General features: G+C 39.2%; 1 protein-coding gene across 1 annotated transcript in view; it reads right to left on the reverse strand.

Annotated features, from left to right (window-relative positions):
• Positions 1-530: 530 nt before the first annotated feature.
• PIK3CB (phosphatidylinositol-4,5-bisphosphate 3-kinase, catalytic subunit beta) overlaps positions 531-19,474 on the reverse strand; it is a 28,633-nt gene continuing 9,689 nt past the window's right edge. The window contains exons 7-19 of the mRNA XM_009873451.1: positions 19,018-19,071; positions 18,253-18,441; positions 16,947-17,068; positions 15,084-15,227; positions 14,018-14,117; positions 11,652-11,830; positions 11,265-11,374; positions 10,901-10,979; positions 5,276-5,443; positions 4,696-4,819; positions 3,554-3,699; positions 2,531-2,663; positions 531-2,045 (exon numbers count right to left, since the gene is read on the reverse strand). Of these exons, the coding sequence (XP_009871753.1) occupies positions 1,908-2,045; positions 2,531-2,663; positions 3,554-3,699; positions 4,696-4,819; positions 5,276-5,443; positions 10,901-10,979; positions 11,265-11,374; positions 11,652-11,830; positions 14,018-14,117; positions 15,084-15,227; positions 16,947-17,068; positions 18,253-18,441; positions 19,018-19,071 (1,686 nt within the window). The 3' untranslated portion in view covers positions 531-1,907. The remainder of the gene's footprint in view (positions 2,046-2,530; positions 2,664-3,553; positions 3,700-4,695; positions 4,820-5,275; positions 5,444-10,900; positions 10,980-11,264; positions 11,375-11,651; positions 11,831-14,017; positions 14,118-15,083; positions 15,228-16,946; positions 17,069-18,252; positions 18,442-19,017; positions 19,072-19,474) is intronic.

The following is a 19,474-nucleotide window of genomic DNA, read 5'->3' on the forward strand; positions in this document are numbered from 1 at the left end:
GGACAGAAAGCTGCCACCACGTGCCCTTCCCGTCACACACACCTTGCACGCCAGCCCTGAGCAGCCAAGGGAAACTGCCAGCTGTTTCTCCAGTTCTGGAAAAGGTTATATCTCCCTCCACAAGATGACATACCAGCGATGTCCAAGTTCTCCATCTCAAAATATAATATGTCCAGGAATAGTTATTTATGCAAATTTATATGCTGCGAGTTAGCTGAGGATGAAATTCCTTTTTTTTCAGAGTTGTCACCCTCAAAGTAGTTTCTTTTTACACTTCCTCCCACCTGCTTTAAAATTAAAATAAAAAAAATAAGGAGAAGGACATGGCATACTTTAAATGCTACTATATCATTAAAAACAAACAAACACAAAACCCCCAAACCAAACCACTTATTACTTTTGCAATATTCCAGAAGCAGAAGTCTTCTCAGACAGATTAGCCCAACGGCTGAGGATAAGAGACTCAAACCGGGTTCCTGACCTTTAAAAGAAACAACAAAACCCCAACAACGAAAAGAAATAAATCACTCTCAACAAAGTAAAACCACCTTTAATTAAATTCCTACATAAAACAACATTTCTATGCAAAACAACTGTTTAGTCCAAAAGTAAATATATATATATATGTTTAATTCTCTTTCAAATGTCGACAAGAATTGAGAGCCACCAGTGTTCCTTGGAGAACAAGCAGTAGTTAAAGTCCATCTTGCTGATGTTCATAAACAGTATGTTACATCTTTTAACCAGCAGTTCCCTATTGCACGTAACCAATTTGCTCTCCATTTAAGCACCTAAAAGCCTGGTACCTCACTAAATAAATTAAAACAAATCCAGTTTCTTCAGCAACCATCTTCAACATATATAGCTTGGTAAAGCGACATGACTGCAAGCTTTCAATAAATACAGAAAGAAAAGATTAATGACTTCTTACTGTGTTTTTTCTTTATGGAATGATCTTTTTCCCCATAAACACTTGCTTTTCCAAACATTTGGGCTTTTTGGTATGTATGATCTAAAAATCATGATGTGTAGGATATTTAATGAAAATTTTCCATGCATGAGTCGGTACATTTGCATGGCACAACAAATCCGAGACACGAATTTCCACGCGAGGCTGAACCTGACATAAATGAGCCTCGTAAGGGCTTGAAAACAGCTCCAGAGGCCAAAAGGGAGACGGTCACCGACGAGGGATTCTCAGACACATTTGGAATCAACCTAACTTCCCTCTTGCTGAGGGTCTTCTTTTGCGTGTGTGATGTCAGAGGAACAAAACTGTGCAGCCCCGAACATCTGGACGCTGCGTTATTTGTAAAGGTCTCTCCCCCTCCCACCCACCCCCATCTTGCAAATCTCTATTTTTGGCAGCAGTGTAAGACATCAAGCAGCTCCCTGTAGTACAACGATACTGTGGTTGCTATTTACAGTAGAATTAATGCATCTGTGCCAGTAGGGCAGAGTTCATATGAAAAATATACACAACGTGGTCATTTTTAGCCAGATTAGGATATATATATATAAAAAAAATTGCTCTTCAAGTCCTGATTTTAAACGAAGAACAGATCTGACAGAAGTCTTCAAACCTCTGGAGTATGTTAGAGTATATTACCCTAACGTAAAAAACCAAATATTTACACTTCCATAAAGTACCAAAGAATTTGTAAAAATGCCTAGTAGCTCTCAGCGTGCAAAGTCAGCAGAAGAACGTTCACTATTTGTAGAGACAGTCTTGGAGTCAAGCATTCAGAAGCAGAGTGCAAAAGACTCAGGAATTATTTCGGCCCATTTCTTTTTGCTGTTGCTTTGCCTTCTTTCTTAACTAAAATGTTGGTCCATATTACAGACCCCCTTTAAAAAAAAAACACTTTTCAAGGTAACACTCGGCTTAGTGCAAATGCGAAAATCTTCTAGGATCTGTAATCTTTTCGAACAGTGTGAGCCATCCAGTTCACTTTAGTAGTCCAACTTTCCCGGAGTGCTTCATCAAACTTTTGCTTAAACTGTTTTAGTGCTTCTTCCTCACTCTTCCCTAAGGCGAGAGAGTCCTAAGGGAACAGAAAAAGAAGTGCTGTCAGGAATTTTAGAAGTCACAGTTAAGGCCTCCTCCACCTTTCAACACAAACCGCATTCTGTTTCTTTTGTTTTAATACTTTTTCACTTATTCATTGAGCAACACATCAGTGGAATTTTCTGGCTTTAAAGATAAAACTGAACAATTAAGCAAATAATTTTCACCTTTAGAGGTCTATCTTGTACATGAGCCAAGACATCACCCCTGCAATGACTATATTTAAGCTGCAGGGATGCTGAACTCTCTATAGAATGGCTGAGAGGAACGTCTACTCAGAGTTTCCTTTGAGCGCTAGGACTGACTACAGACCCTGCTCTACAGGGCTGAAAAAGAAAGCTTCGAGAACTATGTGGAAATCTTGACAGAAATGGAAAACAATGAAGATGTATTTGTTGTAGAATCAAAATTCACACACTGGGAAAAAAGCTAAGTCCTGCTGAGCTGTAAATTTTCCTTTACCTTGAGATACTGGATGTCCTTGACAGAGGTTAGCTCTGGAAGCCCTGCAGTTAACATCAGTGCAAAGAGTGTAATAAATAGGTTTCCATGTTTTCGCAATATCAAGTACGCTTCTTCACAATACTGGCGGAATCTTCAGCACAAAGGACATGCAACAAAGACAACACGTGAGAACTTACACAGCTGACAAATATACGTAACAATTTCCAACCATTATCTGGTCTAATGCACATATCGTAGGAACGCAGTCACAGAAAGGACAGAGGTGTCTACAAAACCTTCAACGCATTCCCACAGAAGCACCTCACGCCTCTTCTACAAGCCCTTAAAGCATCAGTACAAAAAGATCAAAAGCTTTAAAAAAATTCCACTGCTCTTCAGAAAGAGCAAAAAATGCCAAAGGTAATGCCAGTGTCCCATCTCCTGGAGAAGGCATTAGGTGAAACATCCTGGTGATCCTACACAGTGAACCTACAGTGCAAAAACAAAAGCTCTAGAGCAGCCCCTGCCAATCCAGCCTGTCTCTGTAAGGTTAGGGCCTTCCTGCAAACACGGTTAAAATTGAACCAACTGCCAGATCTGGCATAAAGACCCATCACACAGACCCTTGAGAACTTGCTCAATGTCCCCAGATGCGCCACTGCCCAGCGTCTAATCTGTTCCTTCTCACAGCAAACGGGAAGAAGCCCTCAGACTAATCTGACCAGTTATACTTCAAAGAATAAATTCTCTTTTGAGGCATTTTTCAAATAAAGGTGGAATTTAAAGCACTCCATATTCCACAGCTCTTGCAATAGCATATTTCATATCTCTATCAATAAATTGAAAAGGAACTTTGTCTTTCTTTGCCAAGCTGCAGTTTCTGATGTATGAAGTAATTGATATACATTTGAGCCCAGGTAGAGAAGTAGACAGTATTGTAAATGCATGAGCAAGCCAAACCCAGATACATTGCTGGTGTGCTGGGAATTTCCACCAGAGATCATCTCTGTTATGAAATGAAGAGATGAAAATAATACTCACCGACCAAATTTTTCAGTGTTCCCTGTTTTTCCTTGTTGAATAACATGGATGAAATCATAGGTGAGTATGAAAGGTACCCGTTCCCTTTTAATTCCAAACTTGGACTTGAAGTTTCCAAGAATATGCCCAAAATCTATATGAAAAAGCTGAAAAAAGCATAAGTGAAAATTAATTTCTCCTGGGAAATATTTCACTTTTCTACTATCTCTACAGGATGCTGGTATGAAGAACAGTTAACTCATAACGCCACTCTCCAGAGCACATGGTTTCAATCTTTTGGGAGCATTTAGTTTTAAAACATTTCCAGATTTATTTAAAATCACATTGATGCTCTTACAAGAAACCATTGCTACAAACCAGTGTGCAAAAGATGTCAAGTTTAAGCTTCTGATGTCTGCCAAGAGACATCTTCTAGGTGATAGCAGATAGAAAAACGAGCCCAATGATGAGCCCATGAGGCTCAACAACATCATATCCAAGGGCTTCCTGCGCAAGTTCTACTAGCTTTGCTCCCGAGTTTAAGTTACTCTCAAGGAACCTGTGACAGTTCTCCCACTTTAGAATCAAAGAAAAGAGCATTTCGGCTTTCTTCTAATAGGTAAAAACTTAAAAGAATATTGCAGATGTCTATAAAGCTCACACTTTTCATAACCTTGCTAGTTTCATAGGCAGAACAATTTAAATAAACTCAGCAGAAAGTAACAATTAAACAGGAAAATGTATTTCTAAGAGCTTATCACGTTCTAGGTTTTGAAACTTGCAGTCACAGCCTTACGCTGGTACTGAGTCCCATATTGAAAACTTGTGCAGAGGTGGGCTGTGGAGCCTAACTTCAGGAAAACCACACTGCTCAAACCTGCAGTTTATGTATTTTTAAGGATGGTCTTTTGGCAAGATAGTCCAAGATCACTTTTATTCAATGAATCTGCACCAATAACAGACCTTTTGGATATGTCAGCCTCGCTTGATATCGAATTGGTGGGTCCTGTCACTAGTCTTACACTTCCTTTCTCTGAAGCTCTCTTCAATTCTCAGTAAACAAAGTTTTCATCAGTTCTAACAATTCAAAATTCAAAGTTCTCAAGACAAGTCTTGCACAACAGAGATACAGTAGTTATCCAGCCTACGGACAAGATTTTTACCTGACCGTTTTTTCTGACCATGATATTGTCACTGTGTCTGTCACCAATCCCCAGGACATAAGTAGCTACACAGTAGCCAGCACAAGAAAGAGTAAATTCTTCAATGGCTCGATCCAAGTCATCTCTAGAACCAAAGATGACAAACAATATGAGTGCACACTGCTGGTAATTCATGTCATGCCTTGACCTCAAAAAAGATCTTTGCTTGTTTAAACCTTAAGCCCATTAGAATGCTGTAAAACTAGATTTGAGAGAAAATATTGTAAAAGGTAGCTAAGGAGAATAGGAAAATGCAAATATTATGAATAGCAACAACACCAAGGCTTAAGACTCATGTAGTTTCCTTGAGTTTGTGTTTGTTTTGCCAAACATGCAGTCAAACGCTACAAATGCCAGAATTGCAGCTGGATCGTTGTTTCAGTTCCAAGGACACCATGAATCTGAGTCAGAATTTGACATACTAGAAAAATAAGTAGTAAAGATCCTGCTAAAAGAGTTCCACATCCCTAAATACTGAAAGAGAAACATGCAGGAATTTTGTAGCTTACGCTACAGATGAGAAAACAACTGTAGAAATTACCCTAAATTGTATTCCTTCAGCCAGTTTAAGAGAGCATCTTTGTTGAAGGCGGCGGCGGCAGCGACGTTGCTACTATTTAACTGAATGTCAGCAATGGTTTCTGAACTAGAAACAGCCTCAATAAGGCCAGAGTGATCTCCAGTGGCTAAACAGCCATACGGCAATATCCTGGAACCAAACACAGGTACGTGTTAAAAACAAAACCGCAAAGAACATTCCTTTAGCGTATCCATAGCTCGAGCGGGCCGAGCACTCACACTAAGTGGAACATTAAAACTCTCACAGGTTAACAGACAAGATATTGCTTGCCAAGTTAAAATACCAACAATATAATTGAAAGATTAATTTTTCATATTGCATACGTATACATTAAAAAAGAAGTTATAAGGAATGCTAAATTCTTCCCTTTTACTAGGGAACACAGTTACCTGTAATTTTATAGGAAAAACCATAGAGGGAGCCCTTTGTTTTAATTTGTTAATTTACTGGTTAAACATTTTTCATTCTAGACTGTTATTTGCGTAAATGGGAAAAAGGATCATCTCCTTTCTCCCCATTCCTCCTATTTCAACTTAAAATGCTGAAAATCCTTTAAAATGTAAACATAATGTTTCTCAATTCTTTCTCATTTTAAGCATAGAAACCTAATGAAAAACAGGAATCTTTTAACCCACCTGATACATAAAATCCTTGAGTGTTCCTCTGCCTAGCACAGATACCTAAACCGATATTGCTGCATTAAAATAAAGACTAAAGACGTGAATCAAGGAAGACATGTGTCTAAACAGGTGTGTTTTTCTGAAGCGTTTTCTCACTCCAGATGCTTAAAACACTGAACAGAATGGCAGCTTAGACACGAGCTCAATATATGAACAGAATCTTAAAGCAAACTTTTCAAAGGTGTTGCCCCTCACACTGAGGTGTCTGCTCTCGGGCTGAGTATCTCAGGTCAAGAATATTATTTCAATTCTAGTCATGGATCCACATATAAAAAAATGGAGGCCCATGCAAATACAAGTGCGGTACACAAGCTATAGACTAGCACTTGCTAATTTAAAGCTGTATAACAAAATAGCAGGACCTATTAAATTTTTTCCTGTGCATAAAGAAAAAGCACTGCTGGTAGAGTTGGCATCAATATTTCTATATAGAACAGAGATCAAGTTTGATTGCTACAGAGCAGAGCCACATCTCTTAACTGACACAGTCTATTATCCCAAGCGACAGAAGAAAAATAAAATTCCAGAAGAAATTAACTGAAACTTTTTAGCCTATTAGTTATTAGATAACTAAGCAATTTTCCTACCTCAGTGATAACACACAACTGAAGCAGCACAAGCAGTGATAACTATATAGTTGGGGATTCCTCTCTAAGGGCATAAAAGCGAACTGAAAACCAGATTTGATGGGGCCTTCAGAGAACGCTTAACGCCAAAACATAAAAAAAAATTTGAAACCTTCTTCCCGTTTCTATTCTAATCTCTTTCTCAAGTAAAACCACCGAGCGCCTGTTCTCACACCGAACAGGAGGGTGTCTGTAATTACCGAACACCAGCGCTCATGATACGAGGAAGCACTGCCCATCCTTATCACGACACGACAAAGGCAAGCCAAATATTGCCAGGTTAAAGTGCACGCTGGCCTTCTTCCATGGCATTTCAACCCACCCTGCTTGCAGCTTAACTGGGCACATGTCCAACAACTTCCCCTTCAAAAGCAAGCAATGATGAAAGCCTTCAGCCCCTTGAGGGCTCTGTGCTTACAACTGGAGGAAAAAACATCCTTGTCAGAGAGACAGTTTGACAGGAGTCAAGTTGGGGACAAATCCTCTGGGCCCTTTCCATCTCATCCTGGTCTTTCTGACTTCAACATCTGTCAGCAGGATATGCTCCCTGCCTTCTAATACCAGTAAAGACCAGCAACAGATCAATACAGCAATCCGGGGCAAGACAGAACGTTTTCTTCTTCACCTCATTTAATATCGCTCTTTATTTCAAGAGTTTAATTCTCCAAAGCAGTACCTTTCCAAACACCAAGTTCTGGTTCTTTATCAGCGCATTCTATGTAACTTCATGTCCACTGGTTTTAAAAAAACAACATTCTTTAGACTTGTAGCAAATACATTTCCAATGAACTCTGATTTCCTTCATCCATAGCTGCTTAACATCAGACTTCACGCACATTAAGTGAAGTGAAAGTGAAAACTCATGATACAAACACGGTGAAACAAAGTAGGAGAAATCGCACTATCTATCAAAAATGTAACCAAGTACTAAATGGTGATTTGAAATCTGCTACACAAAGACCAACGCTAAATACTTTATTGCAATTTACCACAGCAAAGGGCACTCAGCATAGACCTAGCTGCTCAAACTTCAGACTTGCTGTTGCTCTGTAACTTTACTAATAGGTAAAGCAGCGTCATTTCTCTTCTGATGCAAAGGTTACTCTCCTAAGAGGTGCCACACTGCAGCCCCCACAGCATGCTTGGGAGGACAGTTGTTATGTTCCTGTGCCGTGACACATATCTGTAATATTTAAACGCCCTCCCACAGAAATAATAGAAATTTATGTAATCTACTCTGAGTATGCTCATACACATAACTTCAGACATACAAATTATTAAAGCAAAATAACATCAAGAGTTGTAACTTTTCAGGGAGGTTAAACTTTTGGAAGTCTCATTTTGTCACTCTGCAGATGCAAGCTCAACATAACTACTGCTTGACTTGATAAGTTTGTTCATAATTGCCCATATTTAATATATGAGAAACAACTAGAGAGAAATTACAGAAAGAACTGAGGAGGGTTTGGCTCACATACTTACATAATGTCTTAGGTCAATGTCTTAGAAATTAACAGACATGGGGATTAATTAAAGAAGATGGGGTTTTGTTTTCTCATTTCTCTGGTACTTGACTGACATGCCTAAGGCAAGCTGACTCCAAACAAGACGTCCCTAAACACCAGGGCAGTGCTGCTCTGGCGTGACGGTCTTGGTGGTCCCATGGTTGGGTCTGCACTGAGAAGTGGGTGCTGCTTACATCTGAAGTTTTCCTCAGCTGTGTGCTCCAGTGCCCAGCCAGTGAGAGCTGGGGATGAAGGACCTAAAGGAGCACACTTACACCCTACCACACACACACATTTCCTTTTTTATGGTCTCGTGCTGGTGCTTAGTCAGAACACACACAGGAACCGAGACAACAGAACACGCCAGGTGTGAAAGGAGCCCATTTACCCATGAGACAAATTAGCTGACAAACCAACCAACCAACTAATCCAGCTTTCTTTTTCTTCAGCTTTGGAGATCTCAAACCCAATATATTTTTGGCGTTTCTCTCCAGCACTGAGAAGTCCCACTGGGAATATTGGGCTTGCTTTAGACACAGACTGGGCTAAGATTTCATTTTAAATTACTATTAAATAACTGACTGAGGATTGCAGTGCAGTTAGGAGGAAATTGATCCTATCCCAAACTTCTCGATGGCAGCATCTTGGTTGCCATTTGAGTCAAGCTTCAGAGAAGCCGGACAATTTGCTTGTGGTAAGACATTGTTGACTGGAAGAAAGAAGCAAACAGCAAGTGCTTCTGCTCTCACACTGGTGAAACAAGTGAGAAGCCCCACTTTTACTTGGATGGGGTCATCGGTCTTTCTGTAGCAGAAAAAAGATGAAAAGCACAAAGTCCATTACACATCCACAAAAGGAAAAATGTAAGCAGGAGCTTCAGGAAAACCAAAGCCTCAAAGGATGATACAGGGCAAGAAGAAAAGACTCCACTCGCTGCTATGGGCTTAGGAAGTTGTATTTTTCAGGGAAGCAGATCTACCCAACACTACTTTCCTGCCTGATGCCACGCGTCTTGCCCAAGCAAAAAGAAGTGAGTCAGCTCACGAACAAGGCAACAGAACTCTGCGTCACCACTGTGGCTAACTTGTAGACTTCGGAGTTGCCTCTCCTTGAGACTGTAAACGTGGAGATCACACAGCCCTGCCCTCTTAGCTGCCTCCTCCTCATGCTCCAGGTGCTCAGAGAGCTCTTTCGTCCAATTCTCAATTAAGGCCATTCCAGAGCCTTTCCTTGGCAACAGCCTGGTTAATCTTTCATGGACAGACATAAAACTGTAACCCTGCCTCGATTCCAGAACTTGATTTTATAATCAGAGAGGATGAATGGAAGGAAGATGCTCCCAGTTAAGTAAATAAATGGAAGAGGCCAATTATAGAATTTCTATTCTCACTAGGAACTTCCCCTTTCTACTTTCTTTCTTCTGAGAGTTTTAAGAAAAATCTTGGACATCAGAGCCACGTCTTGGTTTTCCTTTGTTGAGTGTAAAAAAATGCCTTAGTCAGGAAAAGCATTTCTGATGACTCCTAATCCTATTCCTGTTTGCTAGGCACAGTGTGTGGCCCGGGCTGGAACCACAAACTAAGCTTCTGGGAAGGGAGCAACCAAAGAATGCCTCATCCGGGATTCCACAGCTGCCAGAGGTTGTCCTTGCCCCTAAATGCTGGATCAGTCTCCTCACAGTTTATTTATGACATAAATTATCTAAAGTTTCCTCAAATCGGCGTTCAACTTAACACACACTCAGCTACCTCATCACAAACATTTACTTCCAGAAACAATTTATTATTCACATCCCTACTTATCCCATGCTTCACTCAAAGGAATCCTTCCGTAAGAAGCATAATAAGTTTATAGTTTTACTCCCACTATTATGCTTGAACCAAAAAATCTGAAATGAGCTCAAAGAATCTAAATGTTTCAAGTAATATTTCAAGTAATATTTCAAGTAATATTTGAATAAGTACTTCTAGTCTTACAAACAATACCTAAAAAGCCTTATAAACATTACCTAAAAATTAAATACAAAGGCTAAAGGCTCTTTCGTAGACATATAAAATGGAATTTATGGTCTCCAAATGGTTTATAACAATGTGAGACCCAGTATCTTCCTTAGAACTATTTTTCCGAAAAGAAATTAGGATTTGAGAACTGCGTTAGCTAAAACCAGTGTGTAGTTGCAATTCCTACGATCACTAAGTCCCCATTTTTGCATATGCCTGGAAAATCAATGACCACTAATAGTTAAGTTTGTTACACGAGGATTTTATGAGACATCGCCCTTTGGAAAGGTCACAGGTGCAAACAAAGGCACAAGACCAGCTTGCTGGACCCTTAACTCAAAAATTATTTCCTGACCTCTTACAATGCTTTACATATCTAGAGGATTTCAAAAGACAAAACCAGCAAACTCTATAAGAGAACAGTGGACATAATCAGCGTGACAGCTTCCACAAACAACAAGAGATACAGTGCACCAGGAAAAATATTCTGCCTGATAATAAACAAAAACCCCGAAGTTTCATTTCATTTATTCTGTTTCTTCTTTTCATGGCTAAATTCTTTCATAGGGAATGAAGTCCTAAGAGAAACCATCTAATTAGTTAAGGTAACCACTTTCCACAGCCTATTCACCTTGGCTACGTCAACTGAAACCTCTGGGCATCCATATACATGTTTAGAAAGGGGACAGTAGGGACAGCATTTAAGGAACAGGAAAGCTTTACTGCAAAACGTGGACTCTGCATTCAGATAAATTAGCCCTCAAGAGATCCTTACCGGAGATCCAGACCAGCTTCTTTCCAAAGGATGTCCATCAAACGCAAAATCTGGAGCGTCAACATGTCCTGTCGGAGATCTGGAATGACAGGTAGAAACCACTACTTCAGTTTCCCAGTGTGTTGCAATCTTTAGAATACTTCCAAGGCCTTCAGAAAAAGGTGTTCAAAACCACTCATCAAGTGTAAAGGTTCAAGAAGGATTAACCACAATTATATCATCATGACTGATAATGTCTACACTTTGAAACACAGTTAGAAGATGCTGTGTTACTCATGTTAGAGTAAACCATGTTTCTATTATGTCAAGACACGTGAGCCTGAAGAAGGACAAGAAAAAACTTAAAATGGTTAGCATTGCTTACCATCACCATTTTTGAAGATGATTCCTACAAGATCTCCTCCAAACATTTTATTGTTGTAGACTATCCATAGAGGTTTCATTTTAGAATCCATATACTTACACTTTTCAACACTAGGAGAAACCATAACAAAAGTTTTAGTCAAATAATTCAAATGCAAAGGTCTCCACACTGTTCAAACTACAACAGAACATGTAGAACACGTAATTAGACAAAAATCTTCTAACTGAATTGATACCGTAACTTCAGGAAGATTCCCAACAGACTTTCTCTCACTATAGAAGTTCCCTGTGACAGCCTTTCAGCAGAACAACCCAGATGTCAGAGCACGCGTGTGTTTCTGCTCTGCCTCCGTGCAAAAGCTACAGTGAAATTTTGTTGTTAACTTACTGTAGTTCTGAAAGTATCACAGAAGGATTCAGAGGAGACTGGAGATCAGAAAGAGCTTCTCTGTAAGCGTTTTGTTTCAAACACGTATGCATTGCATCTTTTCCTTTTGCTTTGCTTTGCTTCATGGCATTCAGCTTAATTAGACTATTTAACGTCTTCATTTTATTGAGGGCTTCCACCTGAAAGAAATTTCACCCCCCAAAGTTATTGTTTTACACACAGTGTCATGCAAAACATCCCATTTCAAAACAAAACAAAGTATTAAATAATTCGACAAGGTTTTAAAATAATAGAGGACAATCACAGTGGCATTCCAAAAAACCAAAAAAAATACTAGAACAGCCTTTTCTAAGACACTCATGAAAACGCACTCTCTGGGACATAACTAACAAGACATTGATGGGATGAAAGCTCCTAAGCTTCAGGTCACTTTTTAAAGCATAACTTAACATTTCCCAGAAAAATCGATGAGGTAACATAGGACACAAATTCCTTCACATACTTCTACAGAGCATAGTCTTAAATATTTGCTCGTTAAAACCCAGCTGAAATTAGGCATAAGGTAAATGCACTAATCAGTTCAAGTGTTCCAAATCATAATCACCTAAGCAATACTGTTACCGTAAAAATGTGTTAAAAGGCAAGGCAATTACATGCAATCAATGCAGGTGCATTTAACCTTTTTTATCCCCTTCTGCTAGTTTGGAAAGTTTTCTACTGGTACCTAATTTCTAAGAAAACCAGTAAACTTGTGACGTACATGTGTGTAACACTATCAAAGCAAAGTCCTTTAGTAACAAACCCAGATAGCACATTCAACAAATAGAATTTCTACATTGTATCTACGCCTGAGCAACAAATAGAAAATGGTTATTCTGACAATCAGCTCCATTTGCTCTGGCAGCAACCAACATGCTCAGCAATGCACAGATTGTGTGACAAACAGCACTGATTTAGTAATCACAAAAGTCAATTTCTATATGAGGAAGCTTCAGCCTGACTTACAAGGTGCTGAGTGAAAACTTACCGCTTCCACAGACAGACTGAACCCTGTCGGGCAGGATGCTGGGGAAATTGTAAGCGGTTTGATTATAAAACTGAGGCAGTGGAGACCTGCCAGGTCAGCCATCTGTCAAAACCAAAAGGGCTCTGCTTTTCCACTATTCTAGGAGCTGTACAAACATCAGTGACAAGGGAACAAAATGGAACCTGCGTTGTACAAACAGGAACTTTTTGAAGTATTTCTACTTTGAATTTCTTCCGTGTTTGCACAGTTGGGAATTTTTTTGCCCCTTCTTTGATTGTACTGACATTTGTTTCCTGTGAAGTGCACAAAAACTTTACTGACCTTAGGTCTACTGCTTAAAGTATTTCATCGCCTAATCTTTTTAGGATTTTGACAATACTAACAAGCACACACGTGTAAGAGACGGTCTTTCCAAAGTCCTGCGAACTTAAGTAATAAAGAGCACAACAGTACGCTCGTTCCTGTTCCACGTCCTCTCAAAGTACAGCTTCAATGCAGGAAGTATCAAAACTGTTAGAAATAACACCCATCGGACAAGTATCTACTGAGTGAGTACTCTGTGGCCCGATACAGCAAATCCATTCGTTCCAGAGAGAGATCATTTTTTCAAATATTTTTATGATCACAATCTAAATTAACTTGCTAAAACTGCATCGGAGACTTCAGATGTTATTTGTGAGTATCTCATACTGATCTGCTGATACTTTTACTAGTGTACTTAAAGAAAACCTCTCACACTTATTAGGGTATTTAAAAGCAAATATGTATCTCCGTTTATCTTTTTTTTTGTAAACAGTATATTCCTGTTAACATTCAAATGAGTATCTGGTTTACTTCAACACCTCTATTTCCAGAGAGTACTATACTACATGACAGTTTCGGAGGTTTTTGCTTTTCCCAAAAGCCAAAGCTGCAGGAGGTAGTCCTGGAGTCATCTGGATAAAGTTTAGGCAGAAAGGTAATAGTTTCTATTGAACAGGTTATCCTTACTGGGGAAAAATCTCACAAGTTTTAACCCTTCTTCAGGTAACAATCCAGACAGTCTGTTGTTCTATCCAGAACACACGCATCCTGCTCAGAGTATCGCACGTCTCGGAACACCACAAAACCAGGTCCCACCTCTGCGGCGCCGCAGCACCAGCGGCTTTCTGTGCCAGGGAGGATGGCTCCAGCATCCAGCAAGCCCTTCCATCTCTCCATCTCACCCCCGCTTCCTTCTCTGCCCTGCTCCCCAACACACAGACTTTGCCGAGGTAAACAATAAGCCCCACAGGAGCAACCAGTAAGGGGTTTGAGTTGTGGGATAAGCCAAGATTTCAAGGAGATGGGAAGTCTCTACCTGTTTCGCAAGCACCTTCATATGAGCAACACTTCCTCGGCAGTAAGCTTCAAGTATCAAACCGAACTGTACTGAAACGGCAGGTATGTGAACCTCCGACCTGGAAGAAGAAAAGTCTCTCATCAGACCACAGCATTTACAGGTTAGCATTCTTCCAGTCATTAAAATAAATTTAAAAAGAAATAAAAAAAATAAAAAAACTAAGAAAGCAAACACCAAAACACCTCGCGGTCATGTGGATATAACAGAAAGATTGGTTTCTCAAGAAATAACTGATCATTTATGTGCTGAAGACTCTAAGGACTCTCTGGTTTCAATGATTACTGCTGGTTGCAACATCTAGGTCTGTTCTGGAGACATTGAAGTTAAGAAGTAGCAAGTGAAATCCCTTTTTCAGGAACTTCTTTTAGTCAAGAAAGTAGTACTGATAACTCAAAGAAGATGATATTGACATCAGGGCTGATGTTAAACCAAATCTTTGTAAGGGAAAAGCCAAAATTTGCCTGAAGGAGAACACTGAAAACAAATCACTGAACCTTATACCAGCGCCAGTTATTCTCCAAAACTTTTTCATGTAGTACTTGCTCCTTTTATTTACAAATATTACAATAAATTGTACTTTAAAGACAGAATCAACCTATCACCCACTGGGCAAGATTTCTGCCATTCATAGAACCGGTCATCAAAAGTAGCAGCCACACATAGAAGCGCTTTGATTTTCTGTTAGGCTCTCAACAATAACATAAATTCTTCCCAATTGTGAGGTATAAATATTGTACTTTTACTGCGCATACAGCCAAAACAAACACTAAGGGTATATACAAACCTAACTTACGAGATATTTAAAGCTGAATGCAGTTTGGACAGCACGTCAAAGCATATGTTATAAACTGTTGTAACTTATTTTAATTACAGGCTCCCTGTAATCTATGAATGACAAAGGTAAAGAAACATAAAGAGGGTTTGTAAGGGACTACAGTTTTTTTAGAAAAATCCTCAAGAACTCATATTTGAAAGTCCAATCTGGCTCAATAGTCTCCAAAAGACATAAGGGAATAACTCCTACCTTAGATGCCAAAACAACATCTGTCCTATTCTCCTGTTAGCGAGCGCTCTCTCTAGGAGAAACCTGGAGAGCGCGCAATCCAGGAAAGGTTCGTATTTCAGGACTTGCACAAGTTGAAGAAGATATTGAGAGAGCTCTTCATCACTAGAACAAGGTACAGAAAAGCAGTTAGTGACAGAGTAACCACATTATGATATTCCAGGAATTCGGATGCACGTGACAAATCCAGCAATGACAGAATTGTTTCAATAGCAAATATCTCCTAAATTTTCAGTCACATGGAGAAGGGCAATAACACCCAATTTAGTGCAATTCCCAGATTGATCAGTTCAAGGGTAAGTTACACCTCTAACAGCATCTTTAGGCCCTTAAACCTCGAAGTAAAAACCTGGCGTTCTGGCTTTGATAAGACCAAGATCTCAGCCCGAGAGCCAGGCTAAGGATCCGGGAGATTAATTACTTCAAATTGTTTCAGACTGGCCCTTTGACCACCCACCTCTGACTGAGGAGCTGGACTTTAGGACCCACCTCTACTTCCGAAGTACAGATGTAGGTATTTAGCCACAGCTCATCAACACACCTTTAAAAAGCTTCTATGCTAATTAACTACTTCAAGTAATATTCCAACACAATAATTCCAATAATTTTCTATAAAATTCTGTATTCTTCCCCTACCTCAGATGCTCACCCTCAGCAATCATGTTACTCTAGAACAAATGTGAACATTCTTTGACTTTTTACATTTGACTGTCTTTTTCTCTTATAAAAGGAGTGTAGGCTTCCAAGTTTCTGCATAAGATGGAATGAAAAGAAATTCTTCCATCATCATGTGAAGACTTCAGAGATGTAAATATCAAAATCATTCATTCTCTCCATCTTACTCTGAAAAAACTTCAGTAACTTGGTAAAAACTGTTGTTTATGCTGTGTTCTATTTATATTTGCCTTTTTATTTTAATCACAGTTAGAATCACCTTTAGGTTGCAGGTTTTATCAGCTGCCTTCATCGGACTTTTTCTTAAGAAAGTTTAAAATTGATTTCTGACACCCAACTGAACACAATTTTGCTGCAGAGCCAGAACTAAGAATTCTGGAAATAATTCCAGATGTAACAATTCAATACTATTAGGATAGCCCAGCAGCTAGATTGCTTGTTTGCAGTTGAAAGAAGTCAAAATGTTCTTTTTTTTTAAAAAAAACAAATCCAAAACTGTACACTTGACCATTGAAAACTTAGTAATTAAACTATTTACCACAGAGAATTTGGAATTCAAGGACAGGAAATACCCAGTAATGTTGCAAGTGATACTGTTATACAAATCTTGCCCTTAAGTTACAGGTAAGAGTAAAGAAGTTACACGGGATAAAGGAAGAACCATAGATAGAGGAGGCCACGAAGAACAAATGACTAACTCTCTGGCGTTTCATTACAATGCTACATTTCTAATAAATGGTAGAGTCAATACCTGACACTGAGCGTGAGGTGGCTGGATGGCAGCTTCTAAAGTATTCAAACTATTGTAACACTTTTGACCTCTGTCGTTAAGAAGTTCTCACACTACCTTGCTCTCCCTTTGCTCCCCAAGGGGCGACCACACCAGCCTCTCTGGGACAAAGGTACTCTGGCATTCTCCTAGCAACAGGGAAAACAATAATCACTGAATACCAGATGTCACAATAAGGTGGTTTTATCTGGCTGCCAACGTGCTTATCTAGAAATCAGACTGCTTTATTTGGCCATCTACTCATTGTAGGCAGAGCCTTTAACTCTTTGCTCTTTGGGTTCTCTGCTTCCTACAAACAGTCAGGATGCAGTTTTTCAGCCCAGAAATCCAGGCATGCTGACAGAACACAAGATACTCACCTCATTTGTTTTAAACAACCCACTGCATATTCTCTGACGTACTGGTCTGGATAATTGAAATCCAACAATTCTAACGCTTCCCTGGGCAGCAGCTTGGGCCAGATCTGAAGGAGAGCCTGAAGCTGGTTTAAAAAGAAGACTTAGGTTACCAGGGAAGTAACTATTTAAGAAAACCGATGGGTATAACTGCACATGTAAGCATTCATACTAAGAGAAGCAGGTTACAGACTGCTCCGGAGTAGGGGAAAGGAAAGAAATCAGTCTGGGAAAACGGCCCCACTTCTGATTAAGTTTCTTACCCTTTAAAATGATCCAGATTTTTTTTTTGGCACCAAGTCTCATTTACACTTAGTTTGAAAAGCCTGTTTCTTCACACATAGACACAATGCACAGTAAACAAAAATTAAGTAACCCCAGATATGTATGTTTTAGAAACAGAGTTTCAACAAAATTTAGATAACATTTTGTAAATGCTCTCACAAATATATAAATATTTTGGTGATGGCAAAAGTTTTCCATTTAAAAAAAAAAATTAAAGAAGGCTTTTGTTGAGAGACGCGGTTACCAAAAACACTTATTCACCTCAACTGCTGGAGCCTCCTCCCACATGCACTATGAACAGTAATGAGCTCAAACTGCAAAATGGGTGATGCGGGTGAGATAGTTTTAAAAAATTCCCAACACTGAAGACAATGATGTGCTGGAAAAAATTGCAGAAAACACTAGTCCGTTATTCCTGTGAAACACCAGAACCGATTGGGCAGAGAGGTGGTAGAAGTGTCCAAGGCCAGGCTGGACAGGGCTTGAAGCAACCTGCTCTGGTGGGAGGTGTCCCTGCCCATGGCCGGGGGGGTGGACTTGACACTTTTGCCATCCCAAAAAAGTCTATGATTTTATTTTGGACTACCAAGAACTACTACATCTAGAGGTCTCATGAAATAAACTGGTTTTACTGCATTTAGCGAAGCTACGCACTGAGAGTATGTTTTTAATAGTACGTACGTAGTTGTATGAGGGAAGCAGTACACTAGTACTCAGAATAAACAAGCCTGAATGTCTAAGTGCAGTGTATCAAGAGCAGAAGATTTTTCCTCTGTAGAAACAAGTCAGAACTCATGATAAAAGTACTCTTTCCTACAAATTACATGACACGGATATTTCATATTTACATTACCTATTTACATAGCAACTTTACATCCAAACACACAAATTTACACAGCAACTTACAAAATCTGAATTAGTAGGAGGATCTCAGTTTCCTCCTGATTTACTAATCCTTTCACACCATCGCTGTCTCTTCCCTTACCTGAGCAACATCTTCAAGTTTGTTCCATTTTAAAGACAGCAGCAGTTTGGGCAACGATTGTGGAAAATTTTCTCGACAGTCATATCGCAAAGTCCAAATAAGATCCATTTCATTTTCACAGAGTTGAGATAAAGGATCTCTTTCCATTATTTCTTTCAGCACAACATAAAACTTCTTACCACCTCGACCCTAGAAAACGAGAAATGAATAATGCTTTGATACATTCAGTAAGATTCATACTAGAAATCCTACTCCAGGAAGAACATCAGAGAAAATTAATGAAACAAGGACTGACTAATGGGTCTTTCTTTTCAGATTTCTTAAGCTGTAAGAATTGTAACTAACAGATTCAAAACTCGGTATGCAGAAGTTTCTGAAAAAGTAACTCAACTTCAGACACTAGATGACACTAGATGGCAATGTTTCAATTTTCTAACTCTAACACAGAGAACTTGAATTCAGGATTCATACACTTTTTCCTTTTGTTTTTCAAGTGAGCAAATTCAGTAGATATATGTATTTTTATTTATTAATTAAAAGCCAAAACATACTTTTCCAACAATAACCAAACGGAATTACATTTACTAAATATGTGCTAGTGTAAGCATATACCTGAATTTTAAGGCAGTTCAAAATGCATTATATAAGAAAACAGAGCCAGTAGAACTGCTATCTGAGCAGCTGACTTATTTCTAGATTGATGCAGAAGACAAAAGTTAAAAAAAACCAGAAAATAAATTGCAGAAGTCTTTAGCAGATGCTCACCGCCATTGCAGCATTGTCACTGCTTCTTGCAATCTCAGCTGCCTTTTCAAGTATCTGCAAAAAGGCATTTTAAACATCTTAGATTAAAAACCAAAATTGACAGCATTGAAATAAAAAATATTAAAGAAATTAAGCTATCTTTTGATAATTACAACACTATAATTTTGCACATAGAGCGGTATAATATGGATTTCTATGCTGTGTTCCTTCTCTAATCTGCAGGACTGAGAATAACTCACGATTACCTCAATTTGCTTCTCCTTCACCACTCCTAGGATAGTTTTCGCTACAGCACCTTGCTTTCTGTTTCTGTTTGCACCTCCTCTTTGTTTTTCAGTACAGCACATCCAATTCCTCAACTCTACATCCTCCTTTGCTTTCTCACCTCTACCTGAGTTACGAGTAGTACCTGTCACCCACAGCAGCTCACCCCAGCCCCCTAGTTCCGCAGGAATCA

Source organism: Apaloderma vittatum, unplaced genomic scaffold, assembly GCF_000703405.1.
Source record: "Apaloderma vittatum isolate BGI_N311 unplaced genomic scaffold, ASM70340v1 scaffold16137, whole genome shotgun sequence".
Lineage (NCBI taxonomy): Eukaryota > Metazoa > Chordata > Aves > Trogoniformes > Trogonidae > Apaloderma > Apaloderma vittatum.